This window comes from Pinus tabuliformis, chromosome 5_2, assembly GCF_031772625.1.
Source record: "Pinus tabuliformis cultivar Carrire ecotype Pingquan chromosome 5_2, CPIR1, whole genome shotgun sequence".
NCBI classification, from domain to species: Eukaryota; Viridiplantae; Streptophyta; class Pinopsida; order Pinales; family Pinaceae; genus Pinus; species Pinus tabuliformis.
In genome coordinates, this window is record NC_142306.1 from 246,030,501 (window position 1) to 246,052,659 (window position 22,159).

Sequence of the window (22,159 nt, forward strand, 5' to 3'; positions counted from 1 at the left end):
AAGAGTACCAAGATCCAACTACAACAATCATACCAACAAATTTGATTATAGAAGAAGAAGAGAAGCTCCTTTTGCTTGTAAAGAATACCACTGTTCTTCAAGGAACCCAAGATATGACAACAATGCAACTAAAACACAATCAAAATACTTTCTTGTTTATGCTCTTTCAAGTTCCTCTCCTGCAGATTCTTGTGGCAGTTGGTTGGTTGATAATGGTGCCTGAAGGCACTTTACTGGTTATAAAGAAGTGCTCCCAAATCTGGTTGAGAGCGAGATAGATTTGAATCAGTCTTGGAGACAACTCTACGTATCCTATAAAGGGATCTGGTTTTGTTTCTTTCCATCTGGATCAAGCTAAAACTATTCACTTCAAGAAGTTTTGTATGTTGATGGTTTGAAAAAGAATTTTATATCCATATCTGCTTTAGAAGATAAGGGAATCAAAGTTGCTTTCATAAATGGTAAAGTTCTCACTTGGCCGATGAGACCTAGCATGAGAGACGCCTTCACTCTAGGATCAAGATATGAAGGTATGTACAAAGTCAATGGAAGACCAATTCATGCGCTGATCCATGACAACAATCATCAAAGTGAACTTTGGCACCAAGGTTCTCTCATCTACACTATAAAGCATAACCTCATGTGAGAAAGATGGTTCCCTGAATGTCGACGATTAAAGCAGATCATGATGGAGTTTGCCAAGGATGCGCTAGTGGAAAGCAAGTCAAAGGACCATTTTCCTAAGAGCAAAAGAAAACCCAGTCAGGTACTTCATCTTGTACATTGTGATTTATGTGGACCTATGCCTGTAAATTCTTTTGGTGGCTACTTGTAGTATATAATCCTTGTGGATGATTTTTCTCGCAAGACAAGTAGAGCATTTAACATGTTTAAAGACTGCAAAGCTCTAGTAGAAAAACTAATTGGAAAGAATATCTGACAATGGAGGAGAGTTCACTTCCAATAATCTCATTGACTTCTGCAAAGAAGATGGAATCAGGAAAGAGACCATCGTACCATATAACCTCGAACAAAATGGTGTGGTTGAAAGAAAGAATAGAACTATCATGGAAGTAGTCAAAGCTATGTTGCATGATCAGAAATTACCAAAGTTCCTATGGGGAGAAGCTGCTAACACAACTGTCTATGTCCAAAATAGATCCCCTCTAGCTCGGACAAGTGTTCTTGTCTCTAATGGTGTCTATGGGACTGATGAAAATGGTGGATTAATTTTCTCCAATGCCCAAAAAAAGTTTATAAGGAAAATTGTCTTAATCATAATTAATTAGCCAATTTAATTATTTTCCTAAGTCTAACTTAGGAAAACTAGTTAATTAATTGGGATTAATTGAGGCAAATCGATTTTCCTCTAGTGACTTCTAGAAAAGTCATTTGATGGGGTAAAGATGATCTTAGCCATCGGTTGAAATTAGATCATGGCTGTTGGTTGCTCAACGAAAGATTATAAGAGGAGGCCAATGGGCATTTAGATAATACAATTTTAGATAAAGATTTGCAGTGAGAGCAAAGGGCGCAGTGATAGGTTGAGGGCACTAGCAGATTGAGATCAACAATGATTGAAGATCGAGTTGCCGGAGAAAATTCTTCACAGCGATTTCTAGTTTTGTAGTGATAGAGGGGGATTGATTTTATCTACGGAGAGGTCGAGTTTCCCAGCAGTGCGTATTGACTCAGAGAGGCCAAGTCGCCGAAGCAAGAAGAAAATTGCCATAGTGATCAATTTGCACAAGAGAAGCCAAGATTGCCAGAGAAAGTTGAATTTCCAAAGGAGGCCGAATTTAATTCCTAGCCAGTGTGAGTTGCTAGAGAGGCTGAGTTAGCTATGGTTGCACGTGTGGATCAGTGTAGAGAGCCAAAGGAGGGCTGAATTGAATCATAGGGGCTGAGTTGCTTCTAGGAGGTCAGATCAATTAGCAGAAGTGAAGAAACAAATTTTTGGAGGTTTGTTAATTTACGACAAACGATTGTAAAATTAGCAATTATAGAATTGCTGAAGCATAGTAAAAATACTCGTGTAAAACTAGTTTTCCCCTTGTTGCACACATTTTTCCAAAGTTCCAAGGAAGCAGACGTACCAAATTCTTTCAACAAGATCAGGCCATCTATCAGCGGTCTACATGTCATTGTAAACCCATTCTGCAAGTTATTTAATGTAAATGATCCTAGTAAGACCTTGAGTATATGTAACAGCCTAGGTAAACCTATAATTTTGATGACGAATTTCATCCTAAGAGGTTTTTTAACCTCAATGATTAGCTGTGTTTCTATACATGACTAATCAGAAGAGTTTTTTCCCTCCATCTTAAACCCCATAGCTAGGGTGAGATTTATTGTCAAAGTTTTAGGTGAGTCCTAGTGTTTTTAGTCGAGTTTGATGTAAAAGTGATTTGAGAATAATTTAAATTAGTTGGCTTAATTATTTTATTACAAATCACTTGGTCTACTAGATCATATTGTGTTGCAGATGGGTTATGTGTCTTGAGGGTCTAAGCCAAATGTGTATTCCCCCTTTGAGGGTTGTAAATGTAAAATCTTATGTATTAGAGGGTGGAAAAATAATTAAATCCCCTCATGTGTAAATTAATTAATTTTTTTGGCAAAATAAAATTAAATCCTAAGCCAAAAAATTAATTAATAGAGTCAAAATTAAATTGTCTTAGGAAAAATAATTCTCCAAGTGGAAAAATTCGTGGGTCCTAAAGGAATCAATTTTTAAAGGTCCTCCACCAAGGGAATATTGTATATTTCAAGAAAATTTGGACCCTTGGACCTTGGTGGTTAAGTCAAAGTCAAATTTTTGAGGAAATTAGCTCAAAATAATTAATTTTGAGTTAATAAAAATGGAATTAAAAAATAAATTCGAAAATTCTTCAAAAATAAAAATTCAAGGGCCAAGATTAAAAGATCTTGAAGTGTTTATCAACGGTCAAGATTATTTTGACTAGGATCAAAGAAACTATCCATTGTTTTTCCACTTGGAGGATAAATCTATAAATTAGGGAGTCATTTGAGTTTCTAACATCTTGATCTCTGGCTAGAAAATTGCTGTTGAAGCATCTTTGTAACTATTGTCCCACTGTGAACTATTTTTTCTATCATAATAAAGACTTTGGGGTGCAATTCAAGGTGTTCTTGCCTATTGATTTGTGGTAAGTGCGGACTACGGGCATCTCTATGTTGTGCTAAATATTGGTAAGATTTGTTTTTTCATTAGATGGAGATAAAATCATGCTATTAATAGTTTTGGGCTAATCTTAGGTGGTTTGATTCCCCATGTGATCTAACATATTATTTTTGAGATAAATACATAGTGCTTGCAGGTACTTCAGTCCTTGGCCTCCAAGTTCACAAACTTGGGCAGGAATCACTGTTGCTTGGATTACAAATATTTGTATGGTGGATTAAATCTTCGCTAAGGCTATAGTGTACATTGGGTTTCTAAAAGTATTTTTAGCCTTTCATCAAAGGAAAAAGCTCCATAAAAATATTTTTCTCAAAAACTCAAAATTTTTTAAGCCTTGTATATTTGTAGATCTTGTGAATAATTTTGTAAATTGTTTTTTCTACCTTGGATTTTGGCATTTTAAAGTATTTTGTATATATTGGTGTTTGGGTGTTGTATTTTCCATTTTTTCAGGTTGGATCAAGGGATCAAGTTGAAAAGAGCTAGATCTAGGCCCTTGAGGGTAGGATCTAGTCTCTTGAAAATTTTTGCAGGGCTATTCACTGAAGATTTTGCAGCAAAATTCAGATCCGGAAAGGAATTTTTTTTTCGAGACAAGGGTTTTCATTTTCAGGCCTCCCGAGACCAGATCCAACCTCGCCAAGGCCAGCGTCAGCCTCTTGGCCCCCTGTGTCAGTCTTTTCCCCCCTCTGTGTCATTTTTCTGGCCTCCTTGAGGCCAATGTTAGCCTTCTAGGGCTTCGACCCTCCCCTGTGGACCGCCAAATTTGGCCTGGACGTGAGGCCTAGAGGCCTTGGCCTCTCTCTGCGGCCCTCTTTTCCCAGGCTGTGGCCTTTGTGGGGCCCACGACCACCCTTTTTAGGGATTTTTCCTAAGTCGTCCAGCCCTGGAGCCTCCTCCTCCATCGTCCAGCCTCTGAGCCCCAACGTTAGCCTTTTTGAGCCTTCTCTCTCCTCCTTAGCCCCTGGTCTGCCCTCATAAGCCTTTCTTCCCTCAACATTGGCCTTCTTTGGCCTAGTGTTAGCTCTTCTTGGCCATTTTCTGCCTTAGTTTGCCCTAAAACTTAGTCTGAAATTCTCGGGACTGATTCCTTGGTGGTTTTGCAGATTTTTGAGCTCCAAAAGTTTGATTTTTCAGGTGGCTTCTTCATCAAGGTGACAACACCCCACACTGGGGTTTTTCTAGGGACATTTGTCCAAAGATATTGGGTCTATTATTTTGTGCGTGTGCAATATTTTTTAGTTCCTGTGATTTAATTTCCGTGAAGTCACAGTAGTGTTTTATTCAGTATTTGACACATAAATTGCAGAAGACAAATAATCTATTTCAGATAGGTGAATAATAACCAGTTAACTGCAACAGTATTTAAAATTTTACACAACAAAACAGGGCATGTCAAAAACCAAACTAACCGTTTTTGGACTATACTAGCAAAATTGATTATAAGTTGTTGTTATAAGCTATAAACAAATTTAGGAGAAATCCCTTATTCTAAGATGGAAATTTCAGCTCAGAACTCAAGAATATGTGGTTACCTATGCAATCAAAGAAACCATGAAAGTTATTTCGATTCATGCAGAAAATATTGATTCCTTGGTATTTCCAGAATCTAGAACAAGAATTTGTGATGTGTTGGTAAAGTTCTAGTTTGGTAGAAGAATGGTTTCCTGTTAATTAGATAAATAATAAATCGGATATTGTAACATTTCTGGGTAGCTAAACATCATTTTCTGGACTTCTCAAATCTGATGCTCAGTTGTTATGTGCCAGCTCAAGTGTTTGTTAATTACTCTAGCAATATTTAAAGTGCTCCCATCTGTTTTAGAGTCATGCAAGAGGAGGTGTACAATTGGTAAAGCAATTGCCATGAAACTTATTTGGGTTCCAGATCCTAGAGAAAGGGACAAAAATAAATGGAGAAAATTATCAGTGTTTGTCAGTAATCTTGAATGAGATGCCAAACCTTTCAGAGTACTGGCATTTTTTTGAGTTTCTGTTTTCAGAATTAATATGCCTATTAGCAGTTTCCTTGTTGTTTTGTGAAGGTGAATTTTCTTGTATTCCCACTAGGAATGTATGGCATGGAAATATGACTGTCAGAAAAGTATATAGCGTGTAGTTTCCTAGGTTGGAAACTTTGCATTAAAGTAGATGTTATAATAAAGGTATTTTTCTCTCTCGGATTGAAATTTGGATTCTTATATTTTTCTCCATCAATTTCGGAGATTGTTATTTTGAGGTTTGTGTACCATTACTGAATATTTGATTACAATGGACAGGAAGCTAACAGGTTGCTAGCTGGAGAAGGTGGTCATGGTCCTCTTAGACATTTGCAGAAAATGCTATCTACCAGGCAGCAGTTGATGGTAACCCAAGTTGCATCTCTTTACCCATTAGGTCGTTGCCCTTCTCAGAGTGTACCAGCTGAAGAATCCAATTCCAGGTGTCAACAGACAATATCAGGTTATGCTGTATTCCAGTTTAGTTTCTGCAGTGTTCTTGGCTAGCAATGTTATACTTAACAGATTTAACAATATTGAATGCAGTGTATACATTCTCTATGTTTACAGTTACTAACTAGAATGAAATTTATTTCAGGGGAATTTGCTGGATCACCTTCAGTTTCCACCTCCACTGATTTACCAGTAGAGTCCCTGACTATTTCAGGTTTGCAGTTGTTTGCACCACCTGTGAAAAAACTGGGATTCTTCAATGATAAGCAGACGTTTCAAAGCTCTGCAGCTGCAATTGGATATGTTGCACACGTGAGCTTACTTTCTTATTATTTATGGTTTATGCTAGAATTTCTGTCTGTTATTTTATGCCGATTGTGGAAGTACTTACTGCATTGTTTTAAATGGCCTATTTTGTTGTTGATTTCTTGTTATAATATGTCACTGCAGATTGTTAAACTGGTTGCGTCGTATTTGGATATTCCTCTTCGATATCCTATTCGGTTGGGAGGTTCTCGTTCATATATTCAAGATTATGCACCTTCGGTAGAGCCATCAATAACTGAATCGGGAACTTTTGGAATGGGTGGCTCACAAAAGCCTGTAGTTGAATTTCCACTCTTTCTGGAAGGTCAAGAGCCAACAAGATCAGCTTATGCAGTTTTTTTGCTGAACAAAGTATGGTCCTTCACATTGTTCTGTACTTTCTTTTCGGTTGTTAGTTTGTGTTAGAAAGATTAATGTTTCGTTGAATGTGTTGTTTCAACTTCACACATGATAGTTTAGCTTTAAATATATCTAGTCATTGTGTGCTTACCTAATCCGTGAAATAGATCTAAGATAGAGACAGGAATAACAGCATTAGAATGTAGTTTATATAAAGTTTCATGTTAATGATAATAAAAATGCATCACAGATGCTACAACAGATTTGTCTGATAAAACTTTCCCAAATCAAGAATTTTCAATCTGTTCAGCCTTTCTGCTTGTGTAAGCAGTTCTTTTCCTTTGTACATTCTTACTCTCTGATCTTTGCAAGTGTTTGCACGCAATTTTGTGCTACACAATCATCACACATAAATTTTGTTGTAACATTAGTCATTTGGTATTTGTAAACATAAAAACAAAATAACCCTCTGAAAAACGTAATGCAAGTCATGGTTCTCTATTGCTTTTCTGTTGTGCCTTGACAATGGGTGAAATGTTCCCTCAAAATTTGTAGGCTTAAAATCTCATATGCAGTTCAAAACCAGAAATTCTTGACAAAAAATAAAATTTAATGAGTTATAAATATTTTATTTTATACAATGTAAAAGGGGAATAAATCTCGTCTTTGGAAAGAATCACCCCCTGTTGTGAGAGAGAGAGAGAAATGCAAGTGGTTAATAAGCTTTATTAAATGGAGTCAAGTTTATAATGCCTCACATATACTTTTATTGTATATATGGTGGTTAGACTGTGCCAGACTCATCATAACTGACTGACTTCTAATTAATCACTAACATATCATGTTGTTCACCTACTAGGTCACTTAATGTTTATACTTTTATTGTGACCTTTTTTATAAACACAAACTTATTTGTTTTTGTTTTAACACCCCATTGTACTTGAAAATTCTATTTCTCAGAGCTTTAGCACATCCATTAATACAAAAGCACAAAACTTTTACATATACTATACGCTGTTTCTCTCCTCCAACAAAGCTAGAATCAAGCATCAAGTTGCTGTCACCCTCACATATTAAGGTAAAATTTACCTAGAAAACTATTCTTATTGCTTTCTTAGGTTGTTGTCACTCTCATATTGAAGGCAGAAATCATAGCCTGTATTGTGGCTTTTCCCCACCAAAAAGTGGATAACCCATAGGACAAATTTTTCTCCACCTTGGACAGCCAGTCAGCCAACTACTCTATTGATCAACACATGACATGATCCCATAGATTCTCCACATATTTCTTTGGTCAGATTTCTTTCTCCTATCCGGCATTCTTTCTTGAAGGAAGGTGGGTCACCACCGGCGGATACTTTAACCATTTGGTAATCATGTGCTTTTACTTAATGTTTTGGGGCATACTAATATGAATCAAGGGGTGATCCAGATGATTGACCAATCTTGATTGTATTCTTATTGTTGAAAATTTGGCAGCTTAGGGATGAATTTCTACAAATAGAGTCTCAAGTGTGGCTTTCCAAAAATAGTAAATCACCTTGCATCAATGGGTAATCAAGTATTGTTAATGGAAAATCCCTTCTGATCATCAATCAATCCTAATAGTTCAATTTCGACTTAATCATCAATATTAATAACAATATTCTTATGATACTATTATATTATTATTAAAAAAAATTCAAGTCACTCAATCATGGTTGTCAATAATGTTCTCTTACACTCATTATTGGCATGACATATTCCTCTTACATTCTCATTAATGCTCTTACACTCTCTTACGATCATTAAAGCACATCATAAAAGATTATATTACACTCTCTTACACTCAATAAAAGCATGTCATAAAAGATTCCTTTTACACACTTTTTAATGCATATGTTACGCTCTCTCTTAAAAGCATAAGTTACAAAGACATGTGTACCTCCTTAATGGCATGAGTTACATTTCCGAAATGGGCATTAGTTACACTCCTTAACACATGTGAGTTACTCCTTTTGTTGAAATTTGGTACCGGAGGACAGGTGGTTCCTTAAGGTTTTGATCTTTGGCCTAGGGAAAAGTGTCCAAAAGAATTTATTTTTTCTCCTAAAGTAACTTTATAATTTTTATAAAGTTAAATCTAATTTAAAAGTGACTTTAAGTGATAAAGTTATTAAGTCTAATTTTAAAGTGACTTTTATAAAGTCAATGAAAAATTAGAAAGGAAAAGTGACTTTGGAAATAAATGACTAAGTGGGTCTTTATTAAAGTGGGGTGAATTAAAAAATAAAAAGTGAGATTTAAATGAGCATTTAATCTCAGTCTTAGATCTCAATCTATTTCAGCCATTGGATTTAGGGATCACCCAAAAGTCACTTGGATCACCCAAAAGTCACTTGGGGTTAGATTAAAGGAGGAAAATGAGGAAAAGGTCATTCATTCTTTCATGAGCAGATTGGGAGAAGGAGAGCAAGAGAGCAAGAGAGATTTCTGAGCAGGGAGGAGAAGGAGACAATAGCTTGGCACACATTCCAAGGCAGCAGTTGAGCAGATTTGTACAGTTGATTTAGCACACAGTGAAAGGTAGATTTTGGCACGATTTTCGAGGAGTGGTTTGCACAAAAATCGAGGAGCAGTTTGTTGGTTTTTCTGCACGCAAAACGAGGGCCGTACAACGCATTTATTGCAGGCCGTACAACGCATTTAATGCTGTCCGTACAACTGCATTTAATGCTGAAAGTGGGCACGAAAATCGAGGAGGCCGTACAACATTTATTGCTGTCCTGTTTGCTGTAATTTCCAGATTGCTGTGAGGCACGGGAAAAGAGATAAGTTGTAAATTTGCTTGCTGATTTTTTGCTGAATATTTCTCACTGTAAAAAGGCAATTTTCAGAAATAAAGAAGAGCTCTCGAACTGGTTTTCCCCAAGAGTTGTAGGGGGTTTTTCCAGGGTCACATTGACAAAAAATCTCAGTGTTTAAATGTGTTTTAATGGCTGTTTATTACTGCTGATTTTTATTTCTGCAATTTCCAGCATTCTGTAAAATTTCCAGAATTTGTGTTTTCAGCAATATTTATTTTTTCAGCTTGTTAAATGTATGGTTATGGGAAAGGGCATTTAAGTACATGGGAGAAATAAGGTGAAACTGAAAACCAGGGTGGGAAAACAGAAATTTCTACATGGTATCAGAGCTTGAGTGCTGAAGGGCAGTTTGGGATAGCAAAAGGAAAAATTACAGCTGCTGATTTTTCACTCAGAAAATTCCAACAAGCTGATTTTTTCATAAACAACAGCTTTATTTTTACTACAGCAGTGCTATTTTTCAGTTTTAGGACAACAGGATGTCATTGGGATTGAGGGTGGAGGATAGACTGGATGGGCATATAAATTACAGTGTTTGGAAGGAGAGAATGCAGAGTATCTTTGAGGAGGTAGAAGTCTGGGATATCATGGTGCATACCACACAGAACCCTGTTGTTGTGCCTACTGATGCTACTCAGTTGACAGCTTATAATAAAAAGAACAACAAGGGTAAGAGGCTGATTCTAGACGGAATCAAAGACCATTGCATTCCTCATGTGAGAGGAAAGAGCAATGCCCATGAGATGTGGACAACATTGCCCAATCTCTACCAGAGTACCAATGAGAAGCGGAAGATGGTCCTGAAGGAGAAGCTGAAGTACATTAAGATGGGTAATGATAGTGCGGCTGGATATCTCACAAAGATTACTAATGTGAGAGATGAGTTGGCAGCGATTGGAGATGCCATTCCACCCACTGAGTTGGTGCGGATTGCAGTGAATGGCCTCCCCCGTTCATGGTTGAACTTTGCTGATGGGGTTTGTGCACGTGAGACCCTTCCCACATGGGAGAGGTTTTGGGATGATTGCATTTAGACAGAGATCAGGAAAGGTCAGCTTGGGGCAGCCAAGCCAGTTGAGCAGGATGAGGATGTAGCACTGGTGGCAGGAGGCAAGAAAGGCAAAGGGAAGAAGCAGGCTTCCACAAACAGTGGTGGGGGCAAAGGCAAAGGTAAAGGTAAACAGGGGAACACACAGAAGGACTATTCCAAGGTGAAGTGTTGGAATTGTCAAAAGATGGGACACTATGCAGTTGTGTGTCCAGAGAAGAAGAAGAAGAAGGGGAAGAACTAGGACGTGGCAGCTTCAGCAGAGATTGAGGACTTTGTAGGTCGTTTTGACTGGGAGTTTGCATTCACTACGTGTGAGTCCTCTAGTGCAGGATCACCTGCCACACAGGTTCAGAGGGAGCATGCTTTTCCCTCGATTAACGGAGCATCTTCAGGTATCTGGTATGTGGACAGTGGGGCTTCACGTCACATGACAGGAGTCTGTGAGTACTTCTCAGAGCTTTCAGAGAGTGGCACTGATATAGAGGTAGTACTCGGTGATGACAGAGTTGTTAGAGCAGTCGGGGTGGGGACACTGACATTTCAGAGGGAGTCCAAACCAATGTTGTTAAAAGCGCGATCGGGATTTAATCGGCGCCGGGAAAAAAACGGAAAAAATCGTTAAAATCGGGAAAAAATCGGGAAAAAATCGTTTGGCACAAAAATATTAATTTTTTTTCAATTTTTTTAATATCTAAACCATCTACAACATAAAATAAATACATTGACACATAAATATGATAAAAAAACTAATATATAAGATGTTTAATATCATTTCTAGCGCTAAAATCACACATAACATTGAATCATGTCCTGAATAGTAAGTCCTGAGTCCCAACTCAGCCTCAAAATATCAACAAAAAATATGATAATGTATCTCATCATGTCATAATGTCATATACAATAAAATGAAAGTCTAATCCTATTGATTTCCTCTGCCCCTCTTGCGAGAAAATGCCACAGCTTTCCCTTTCCCTCTAGATGTAAGATGCTGGTGCCCGTGCAGGTGGAAATGGCAGTGGAGTCTGATGTGATCTAGACGTTGAAGAACTAGAAGTAGGAGCTATAGGAGGTAGACCACGTCCTCTACTGGTGGCAGGGGTAGCCCGGGCAGGTGGTGTCACTGGAAACATTACAATCTCCCAATCCTGAAATCCTGAAAAACTGATAAGTCTGCTGGATTTTAAATGAAATCTAAAATTCTACTTTCTCCATATGAAATCCAATGAGGCTGGAACCACTCTCAAACATCCTGAGTCATTTCATGGTAATGTTAAAAATTTAAGTAAAAGGATGAAAATGAAGATTAAGGAGAATGTCACTTTTACTTTAAGAATTTAACATTACCATGAATAGCATATCCATACTAGGGCCTAGACTTGATCATAAGCTACCCCACTCAAAAATTATTTGTTTCTTTCAAAAAACATTGCATGAAAAAACCCAAAAAAAGTTATAAAACTATGTTGTCTTGAGCCCCCACGATTTTTTGGTTAAAAATCGCGATTTTTTGAAAAAATCGCGATTTTTTCGAAAAAATCGTGTATAAAAAAAAATGCCGATTTTTATGGGTAAAAATCGCGATAAAATCGGCACTGCGAAAAAATCGCGATTTTCCGATAAAATCGCGATTTTATCGCACAACACTGGTCCAAACCTCCCTTGAAAGTGTCAGATGTTCTTTATGTGCCAGGGATGTGGAAGAACCTCATATCTGTCTCAGCTTTAGAGGACAGAGGATATGAGGTACTGTTCAGGGGAGGACAGGTGTTGATGTATCCCAGGGGCACTCCAGCTGATTCAGCTAGAGTGATAGGTGTATGCCATGCAAAGGTGTACAAGTTTGCATTCCAGCCCCTTTTGGCATTGAGCAGTAGTACCGACAACAGAGCTAGCAGTTCTGAGCTGTGTGAGATTTGGCATCGCAGGATGGGACATATGCGGGAGATCACTACAGGTGTGCCAGATTTCAGTACTGATCACTTTGATACTTGCAGAGGTTGTGCGATGGGCAAGTTTGCCAAATCCCCTTTTCCCAGCAGTGACAACAGAGCGACTGGGATACTTGATTTGATTCATTCCGATGTGAGCGGTCGGATGTCTCATGTTTCCTTGAGTGGATATGAGTACTCCGTTTTATTCATTGATGATCACTCGAGGAGGACCTGGATTTATTTTTTGAAGACCAAGAGTGAGGTCTTCAAGCGGTTTCAGGAGTTCAGAGCTCTTGTGGAGACACAGACGGGTCGGAAGATCAAGTCCCTGAGGTCGGACAATGGAGGAGAGTACACCCTTGGAGAGTTTGTTGATTATTGTGCGGAGGCAGGCATTAGGAGGGAGTTCACTGTTCCTTACAACCCCTAGCAGAACGGAGTTGCGGAGAGGAAGAACAGATCCATCATAGGGGCTGCCAAAGCCATGTTACATGATCAGGGGTTGCCATTGTTCTTGTGGGCAGAGGCCTGCAACACAGCTGTTTACTTGCAGAACAGGAGTCCGCATCGTGCCTTGGGGCACGACTCCGGAGGAGGCTTTCTCTGGGAAGAAGCCTGATATTGGTCATCTACATATCTTTGGATGCATTACATACTCCTATATACCCAAGGAGAAGAGGACCAAACTAGAGCCCACCGCAGAGAAGGGTATCTTTGTGGGCTACAGTGAGACCTCAAAGGCCTTTCAGATTTACATTCCTGCACAGAGGAGAGTTGTTGTCAGACGGGATGTGAAGTTCGAGGATGACAGGGCCTTCAAGAGGTCACGGGAGTTAGAGTATCTGGATCAGCTAGACCCTCAGCAGCAGTTGAGTCAGTCGCAGGGATCCAGTGGGCAGGGATCAGGGGGATCAGGAGGATCCGGAGGTACATCTATGAGGATGTCAGGTCCGTCAATGAGCAGTGGCTTGCCGAGCTAGAGGGGTGGTGCTCCGGGCAGCATGCAGAGCAGTTCACAGAGCAGTTCACTAGGGAGTCCACTGATGGACAGTTCACACGGTACCTCAGCTTCTACAGGTTCAGGTGCAGGCAGGAGGACATCAGACAGACAGTCAGGAGTTCAGGCTACTGATGGTGATGAGGAGGAGGAGTTTCATTCTCCTATGGGAGAAGCATGCTCAGGGAAGAGAAAGCCCAAGTGGCTTCAGGACACCTTGAGAGATGCCACATCTGTTGCTGTGCTGAAGAGGCCGGTCAGAGAGAGTAGATCACCTGAGAGGTTTTGTAGCTATATGGCGATGGTTACCAGCATCCTTGACTCTGAGCCTTCTAGCTATGAGGAGACAGCTAGCCAACAGGTCTGGAGAGAGGCCATGCAGGAGGAGTATTCTTCTATCATGAAGAATGATGTTTGGGAGGTGGTGCCGAGGCCTGAGGGCAAATCCGTGGTTACTTCCAGATGGCTTTACAAGGTAAAGCATGCTGCAGATGGCAGCATTGAGAAATTTAAAGCAAGGTTTGTGGCTAGAGGGTTCTCCCAGGTAGAGGGAGTTGATTATGAGGAGACCTTCGCTCCCGTGGCTCGATATACTTCGATCCGCTCCATTATATCGATAGCAGCAGACATGGGTTGGAAGATCTACCAGATGGATGTGAAGACCACATTTCTCAATGGCTTCATACAGGAGGAGGTGTACATTGAGCAGCCACAGGGCTTTGAGGTGCATGGGAAGGAGTCCCATGTGTGCAGACTGAAGAAGGCCCTTTATGGCTTGAAGCAAGCTCCCAGAGCTTGGTACTCCAGGATAGATACATATTTGCAGGGGATGGGTTTCACAAAGAGTGAGGCAGATCCGAACCTTTACTTTATTGTGATTGGTGAGGAGCCTCTCATTCTGGTGCTGTATGTGGATGACTTGGTCATCACAGGTGCAGAGAGACTCATAGAGCACTGCAAGAGAGATCTTGCGACGGAGTTTGAGATGAAGGACATCGGCTTGATGCATTACTTTTTGGGCTTGGAGGTGTGGCAAGAGGAGGGGCATTTCTTCCTGGGGCAGGGGAAGTATATTGTGGACATCCTTAGCAGATTCCACATGGAGGATTGTAGACCCATGTCGACACCGATGATCACCAACTGGAAGAAGCTTCATGCTTCGGATTCCGAGTTGGTGGATCCCACATTGTACAGGCAGCTGATTGGTTCCTTGATGTATTTGGTCAACACTAGACCAAATATCTGTTTTGCAGTCAACACGATGAGTCAGTTTATGTGTGAGCCTAGGAAGGTTCACTGGGTGGCTGCAAAACACATTTTGCGGTACTTGCAGGGGACAGTGGATTATGGTCTGGACTACAGGCAGGGAGATGGAGTGAGATTGGTAGGATACACTGATTCTGATTGGGCAGGTTGTGCTTCTGATAGGAAGAGCACTTCAGGGTGTTGTTTTGGGTTGGGTTCAGCAGTAGTGTCATGGTTCAGCCGGAAGCAGCAGTCAGTAGCACTGAGTTCAGCGGAAGCAGAGTATATGGCAGCCAGTCTAGCTAGTTGTGAGGCCATCTGGCTTCGCAAGATGTTGTTTGGCTTATTTGGTTAGCCGTTGAGACCTTTAGTGATTTACTGTGATAATCAGAGTTGCATTAAACTCACGGAGAATCTAGTTTTTCATGACAGGTCAAAGCATATCGGGATCAGATATCATTTCAGCAGAGACTATGTTCAGAAGGGAGCTGTGAAGCTTGAGTATATTTTCACTGATGAGCAGGTTGCAGATCTTCTTACCAAAGCCTTTCCACGGGCAAGCATGTCTACTTCAGAGACAAGATGGGTGTGGTGAGGAACACCTTCCTCGGTAAGAAGGAGTGTTGAAATTTGGTACCGGAGGACAGGTGGTTCCTTAAGGCTTTGATCTTTGGCCTAGGGAAAAGTGTCCAAAAGAATTTAATTTTTCTCCTAAAGTAACTTTATAATTTTTATAAAGTTAAATCTAATTTAAAAGTGACTTTAAGTGATAAAGTTATTAAGTTTAATTTTAAAGTGACTTTTATAAAGTCAATAAAAAATTAGAAAGAAAAAGTGACTTTGGAAATAAATGACTAAGTGGGTCTTTATTAAAGTGGGGTGAATTAAAAAATAAAAAGTGAGATTTAAATGAGCATTTAATCTCAGCCTTAGATCTCAATCTATTTCAACCATTGGATTTAGGGATCACCCAAAATTCACTTGGGGTTTAGATTAAAGGAGGAAAAGGAGGAAAAGGTCATTTATTCTTTCATGAGCAGATTGGGAGAAGGAGAGCAAGAGAGCAAGAGAGCAAGAGAGATTTCTGAGCAGGGAGGAGAAGGAGACAGTAGCTTGGCACACATTCCAAGGCAGTAGTTGAGCAGATTTGTACAGCTGATTCAGCACACAGTGAAAGACAGATTTTGGCACGATTTTCGAGGAGTGGTTTGTACAAAAGTCGATGAGCAGTTTGCTGGTTTTTCAGCACGCAAAACAAGGGCTGTACAACGCATTTAATGCTGTTCGTACAGCTGCATTTAATGCTGAAAGTGGGCACGAAATCGAGGAGGCTGTACAACATTTATCGCTGTCCTGTTTGCTGTAATTTCCAGAGTGCTGTGAGGCACGGGAAAAGAGATAAGTTGTAAATTTGCTTACTGATTTTTTGCTGAATATTTCTCACTGTAAAAAGGCAATTTTCAGAAATAAAGAAGAGCTCTCGAACTAGTTTTTCCCAAGAGTTGTAGGGGGTTTTTCTAGGGTCACATTGACCAAAAATCTCAGTGTTTAAATGTGTTTTAATGGCTGTTTATTACTGCTGATTTTTATTTCTGCAATTTCCAGCATTCTGTAAAATTTTCAGAATTTGTGTTTTCAGCAATATTTATTTTTTCAGCTTGTTAAATGTATGGTTATGGGAAAGGGCATTTAACTACATGGGAGAAATAAGGTGAAACTGAAAACCGGGGTGGGAAAACAGAAATTTCTACACCTTTATGGCATGGATTCGTTGCTCCTCCTATATATATGTGCCTCATTCTTTCTCCCCTCACTACTTGTGCATTGTGAAAAGAGAGTACAAACTTGAGAAAGAGAGAGTTAGAGAGTCTAGAGAAGAATTGTGAGAGAGAGAGAGAGAGAGAGAGAGAAAGTTTTGAAGAGTAAGAGCAAAACTTGGTGAGCCAAGGTTGATTCAGTGCTTTAGTGTTTCAGTGTTGATTTAGTGGAAGGGAAGGTTGATTTAGTGTGTGCATCTGCTGTTGCTACCCGTCATCTTCATGCTACAACTTGTTCAGATTTGGGTGAATTTATTTATTCTCTTGATCTATCATTGTACTCTATATCTCTGCTGAACAATTGATTTCTAATAGAAGAAGAATCTAGCTGGGTTTTCCCCTTGTGGGTTTTTCCCTAATCATTGGACCTAAATTCTCTATGTCTCATTGTATTCTTAGTTGTCTTCTATTGCGCATTTGATTTATGTTCTATCTACAATTGCTTATTTAATATTGCAGTATAAAGAAGTTTTGTAATAAGTTTTGTAGTGAACCTCTTATTCTTCAATGTAAGAGGGAGTTAGCTTCTGAATTTGAAATGAAATATCTTCACTTAGTGCACTACTTTCTAGGTCTTGACGTATGGTAGAAACCTGTGAGATTTTCTTTTCTCAAGGAAAATATGTTGTCAAGTTGCTTGGAATATTTGGTATGATAGAATGTAAATCCATGAATACTCCAATGGAGATGAACTTCAATAAGCTATTTGGTGAAGCTGTAGGTCTTGATTTGGCAAATCCTTCTGAGTATGTCAACTAATTGGGGCACTGATGTTCTTAGTGAACACTAGATCAGACATATGTTTTGCGACCAATACTTTGAGCCAATATATGATTAAACCATCTCATGCACTCTGGATTGTTGCAAAGCATGTGCTGAGATACCTGCATGGGACCATCAATATGGGATTGAAATACACTGCTGGTGATATAATACTACATGGATACTTAGATGATTGGGCTGGTAACTCTACTGATAGAAAAATCACATCTGGGTGATGCTTCACCTTAGGGTCTACCATGATATCTTGGATGAGTAGGAAGCAAAAGTCTGTATCCCTCAGCACGGTTGAAGCTGAGCACATTGCTGCTAGCATGGCTAGCTGTGAGGTAGTATGGCTGAGGAAACTTTTTGGAGAGTTGTTTGAGCATGTTCTGGACACAACAGTAATTTACTGTGACAATAAGAGTGGGATTCGACTTGCAAAAAATCCCGTGTTCCATGACAAGTCCAAGCATATTGAGATCAAATATCACTATATTTGGGATATGGTGCAGAGAGGAGCAGTAAGACTCCATCATATAGTGACTAATGACTAGATCGCCGACATTCTTACCAAGCCTTTGCCGAAAGGAAAGTTCTTGGTTTTTAGAGAGCAACTTGGACTAACAGATGTGACTCTTCTTAGAGAGGGTGGTCATGGATGATAAGCCTTGGATGTGCGAGATCCTTGTCATATGTTGACAAGTGGATCCCCCCAAGCAGTGATAAGCCTTGGATGTGTGAGATCCTTGTCATGTGCTATCAAGTGGATCCCCCCAAGCAGAGATGAGACTTGGTTGTGAGGGATCCTTGTCATACATTGGCAAGTGGATCCCCCCAAGTAATGATAAGTCTTGGATGTGTGAGATCCTTGTCATGTGTTGACAAGTGGATCCCCCAAGTAGAGATGAGACTTGGTTGTGCGAGATCCTTGTCATGTGTTGACAAGTGGATCCCCCCAAGCAGTGATGAGCCTTGGATGTGTGAGATCCTTGTCATGTGTTGACAAGTGGATCCCCCTAAGAAGAGATGAGACTTGGTTGTGTGAGATCCTTGTCAAGTGGGTTATCCCCCTAAGCAGAGGTGTGACTCAGTTGTGCGAGATCCTTGACAAGTAGGTTATCCCCCCAAGTAGAGATGTGTCTTGGTTGTGTGAGATCCTTGACAAGTGGGTTATCCCCCCAAGTAGAGATGAGACTTGGTTGTGTGGGACTCTTGTCAAGTGGGTTATCCCCCCAAGCAGAGACGAGACTTGGCTGTACGAGGTCCTTGTTATATGTTGGCAAGTGGCAATTCCCCCAAGTGAATATAGGGTGGTAGCTGGAGCTACCCTATGATGATTCTTCTTCATTAGAGTGAGACATCATTGCTCTAGATGATACAAAGCGCAAATGAACAGAGATGAGCAGAGAAAGCGAAGATCTTTTGTTGCAGAAATAAATTCCTCCCTAGTTGAGACAGAGTGTTGAAAATTTGGCAGCTCAGGGATGAATATCTAAAAATAGAATTTCTAAAAATAAAAAGTCTAAAAATAGAATTTCTAAAAATAGAAAATTTCAACTATGACTTTCCAAAAATATTAAATCACTTTGCATCAATTGGTAATCAAGTATTGTTGATGGGAAATCCCTTCTGATCATCAGTCAATCCTAATAAGTTCAATTTCGACTTAATCATCAATAGTATCGTTAATATTAATATTATTATTCTTATGATACTATTATATGTTTATTAAAAAGAAATTCATGTCACTCAATCATGACTCTCAATAATGTTATCTTACACTCATTATTGGCATGACATATTCCTCTTACACTCTCATTAATGCTCTTGCACTCTCTTACACTCATTAAAGCACGTCATAAAAGATTTTCTTACACTCTCTTACACTCAATAAAAGCATGTCATAAAAGATTCCTCTTACGCACTCTTTAATGCATATGTTACACTGTCTCTTAAAAGCATAAGTTACGAAGGCATGCATACCTCTTTAATGGCACGAGTTACATTTCCTAAATGGGCATGAGTTATCAAGACATGCGAGTTACTCCTTTATGGCATGGATTTGTTGCTCCTATATGTATGTGCCTTGTTCTTTCTCCCCTCACTACTTGTGCATTGTGAAAGGAGAGTACGAACTTGAGAAAGAGAGAGTTAGAGACTGTAGAGAAGAATTATGAGAGAGAGAGAGAAAGTATTGAAGAGTAAGAGCAAAACTTGGTGAGCTAAGGTTGATTCAGTGCTTTAGTGTTTCAATGTTGATTTAGTTGAAGGGAAGGTTGATTCAGTGTGCATATCTGTTGCTGCTACCAGTGATATTCATGCTACAACCTTTTCAGAATTGGGTAAACTTACTCATTCTCTTGATCTCTCATTGTACTCTGTATCGTTGTTGAACAGTTGATTTCTAATAAAAGAAAATCTTGGTTGGGTTTTCCCCTTGTGGGTTTTGTCCTGGTCATTAGGCCTAAATTCTCTGTCTCATTGTATTCTTGGTTGTCTTCTATTGTGCATTTGATTTATGTTGTATCTACAATTGCGTATCTAATTTTGCAACATAAAGAAGTTTTGTAATAAGTGATTGTTATAGCATAAAACATCGAAATTTCAACACTTATTCTCACATTTCACCTGAGAGGTTAGTCTTTGATTCTAGTCTAGTGTGACCTCCTCTGAGGAGTTAGGGTTATAGGAAGGACACTATTCAAGAGGATTTGATTGAAGTAGCGTGTCCATGATATTCCATACTTACCACTTTCCATCATTTCCTCTATTCCATGTCCATTCTTCGGGCTTGTGGTCATTGGTCATGGGTATTGGCACCTTCTCATCCTTATCCTTGAGTTTGGGCTGGAAAACCTTGTCTTGGAGGTTGATGTAGCTAAAAGAAAGATAAAAGCAAAAGAATGCCACAATGAAAGAAAAAGATAAAGTGCAAAAGATGGTTGGGACAAAAATTAGCACGTGGGCAAAATCCTTATGTGAGTTCTACTCTCCTCATTAGTGATCACTCGGTTCCTAGAGCACATGATGGCCCATTTGTAAAAAGGAACTCTTGTATTGTCCGAACCTTGATGAGTGATAACTACCTCATCATTAAATGGGTAATAAATGCTAAATCTCTTAAATGCAAGCTTGGGCTCTTGAGCTATGAACCCAAATCAAAGCATTATCATATAGAAGTAAAAGGCGCACCAGAAGGGTGAAAAAAATAGGCCAAGAAAAGGGCTAACTCATGCCTCCACAATTGCTCCTTCATTACATGTATATAGTGAGGTTGTTGGACCACCATTAGTTGGTCACTTGGCTGTGGCAATTGGCACCTTGCCTTAAAATCATGCCCACAACATGCCACCATCTTCACATGTACTCATGAATTGATGGGTTAACCTATGACCTGTCACTTTTCCTTGGGGCCTGGAAACACCTAATAGAGTTATCCATCTAGCCATCCCTTACGTAAGAGAGGGAGCACTCATATAGGACTTGGTCTAGTTAGATATTTGAAGGTGATCTTTATGTGAGGATTGGTTGTGCCCCTGGCCTTAAGTATGGTCCACTATGATGCATCCATGGTTTTTGTTACTTAATGATTGTTGATTTACACTTGATCTTTAGGAGGTTTTGTTAGGTTGTTCTCATCGCAGTAGTCAAGGCTTCTTGAGGTGATCACCCCACCTCCTTAACAATGTAGCAAAGGTCGTACTGTCCATTGTAGAGAGAGAGAGATTTACTTTGATGATGTAGCATTGCGTACCTAGAGTAGAGTTTTGGACAATTTGATTGTCCCACATGATCCTTGACACCTTGAGGGACCCATGGATGTTGAAACGTTGAGCGCATAAAGCTTGGTGTTGGAGGTATTGATGATGTGTCCAATGGACACATGATGCCCCTAAGTTGGCCTTGATATTGTTTGATGGACATCACTTGTTCCAAAGCCTAAATGATGATGGTCATCCTTAAGATGAAAAGGGATGGCTTGTACATCACCTTGGAGCCTAACACTTGAGTTATGGAGTGACACGTCACCCCCTCTTCCCCCTTTGAGTGTGATGTGGGGCACCTTGGACATGACGTGTTGGCATCGAGTGACTTTGGATGGCTTGCACATGATCCTTGAGATGCATCTTGAAGTATGGAACACTCATTAGTCCTTATCTGACCTTTTGGTGGCTTAGTGAGCTCATTTGGAGGGTGATGTCATGTTTTAGGAGCATTTATTCCCACAATAATGGGCTTTTATGGCACTTATGTTTTTGAGCTATGAGGTTGGCTGTAAACTCTTTCTTGTGGAACACTTAAAGTAAACTTGTCAATAGGGCTTTTAAGTGATTATTGTAAAATGAGTGGGAGAAGGCTCATATAAATAGGGCCTCCCACTCATTTGTGTTTTCATCATCACACTCATGTAATTCGACCTCTCCTAAAGAGAGTGCAACTTGACTCTTTTTCGCTACATTGGGCATAATGTGATATTTTGTGGATGTGACTTGCTATTGGAGGTGATTTTTGGTTGGAGACATTATTTTGGGATTGAAAGAAGTGCATCACACTCATGTAATTCGACCTCTCCTAAAGAGAGTGCAACTTGACTCTTTTTCGCTACATTGGGCATAATGTGATATTTTGTGGATGTGACTTGCTATTGGAGGTGATTTTTGGTTGGAGACATTATTTTGGGATTGAAAGAAGTGCTCTTGTAGAAGATTGCTATAAGTTTATCGTTTATCATTGATATTTTGCATGCTTTAATGTTTAAAGTAGGGTTTAACTTGTTCCATGACTAAATGCTTATCATTGTTGAAATTTTACTTCATAATTGCATGTAAACTTGTCTCCTTCAAAGCCTATAAGGGAACTCTATATGTGTGACCTTACACTTAATTTATCCCCTCACAAGAGTAATAATTAGGGTTTTAGAAGTGGATGCCCTAGAGCATCCCTCCTTATTGCTTCACTATCCTTCCTAGGTATTTGTTGTTTTTCCACGGCATTAGAGTTTAGGATAGAATCTGAAATCATTGATGCTACAAATCCAAGTATCACAACAAGGCTACTTTGGACATCGAAATAATATATAGCAGTAAATCAACATGTGCAAAAATATAGACAACTTTTTACACAATTTTCCAACAACCCAGCTTCATTATATTAGTCAAACTAGGGCTCCTGTAGTAGGGATA

General features: G+C 39.5%; 1 protein-coding gene across 3 annotated transcripts in view; it reads left to right on the forward strand.

The window, feature by feature from the left end:
- Window positions 1-22,159, forward strand: part of LOC149158456 (UV radiation resistance-associated protein) — a 165,617-nt gene that overhangs the window by 92,760 nt on the left and 50,698 nt on the right. For all 3 annotated transcript variants that reach the window (XM_089436227.1, XM_089436228.1, XM_089436229.1), the window contains exons 3-5: window positions 5,485-5,668; window positions 5,804-5,970; window positions 6,109-6,336. In XM_089436227.1, coding sequence (XP_089292353.1) covers window positions 5,485-5,668; window positions 5,804-5,970; window positions 6,109-6,336 — 579 coding nt within the window. The remainder of the gene's footprint in view (window positions 1-5,484; window positions 5,669-5,803; window positions 5,971-6,108; window positions 6,337-22,159) is intronic.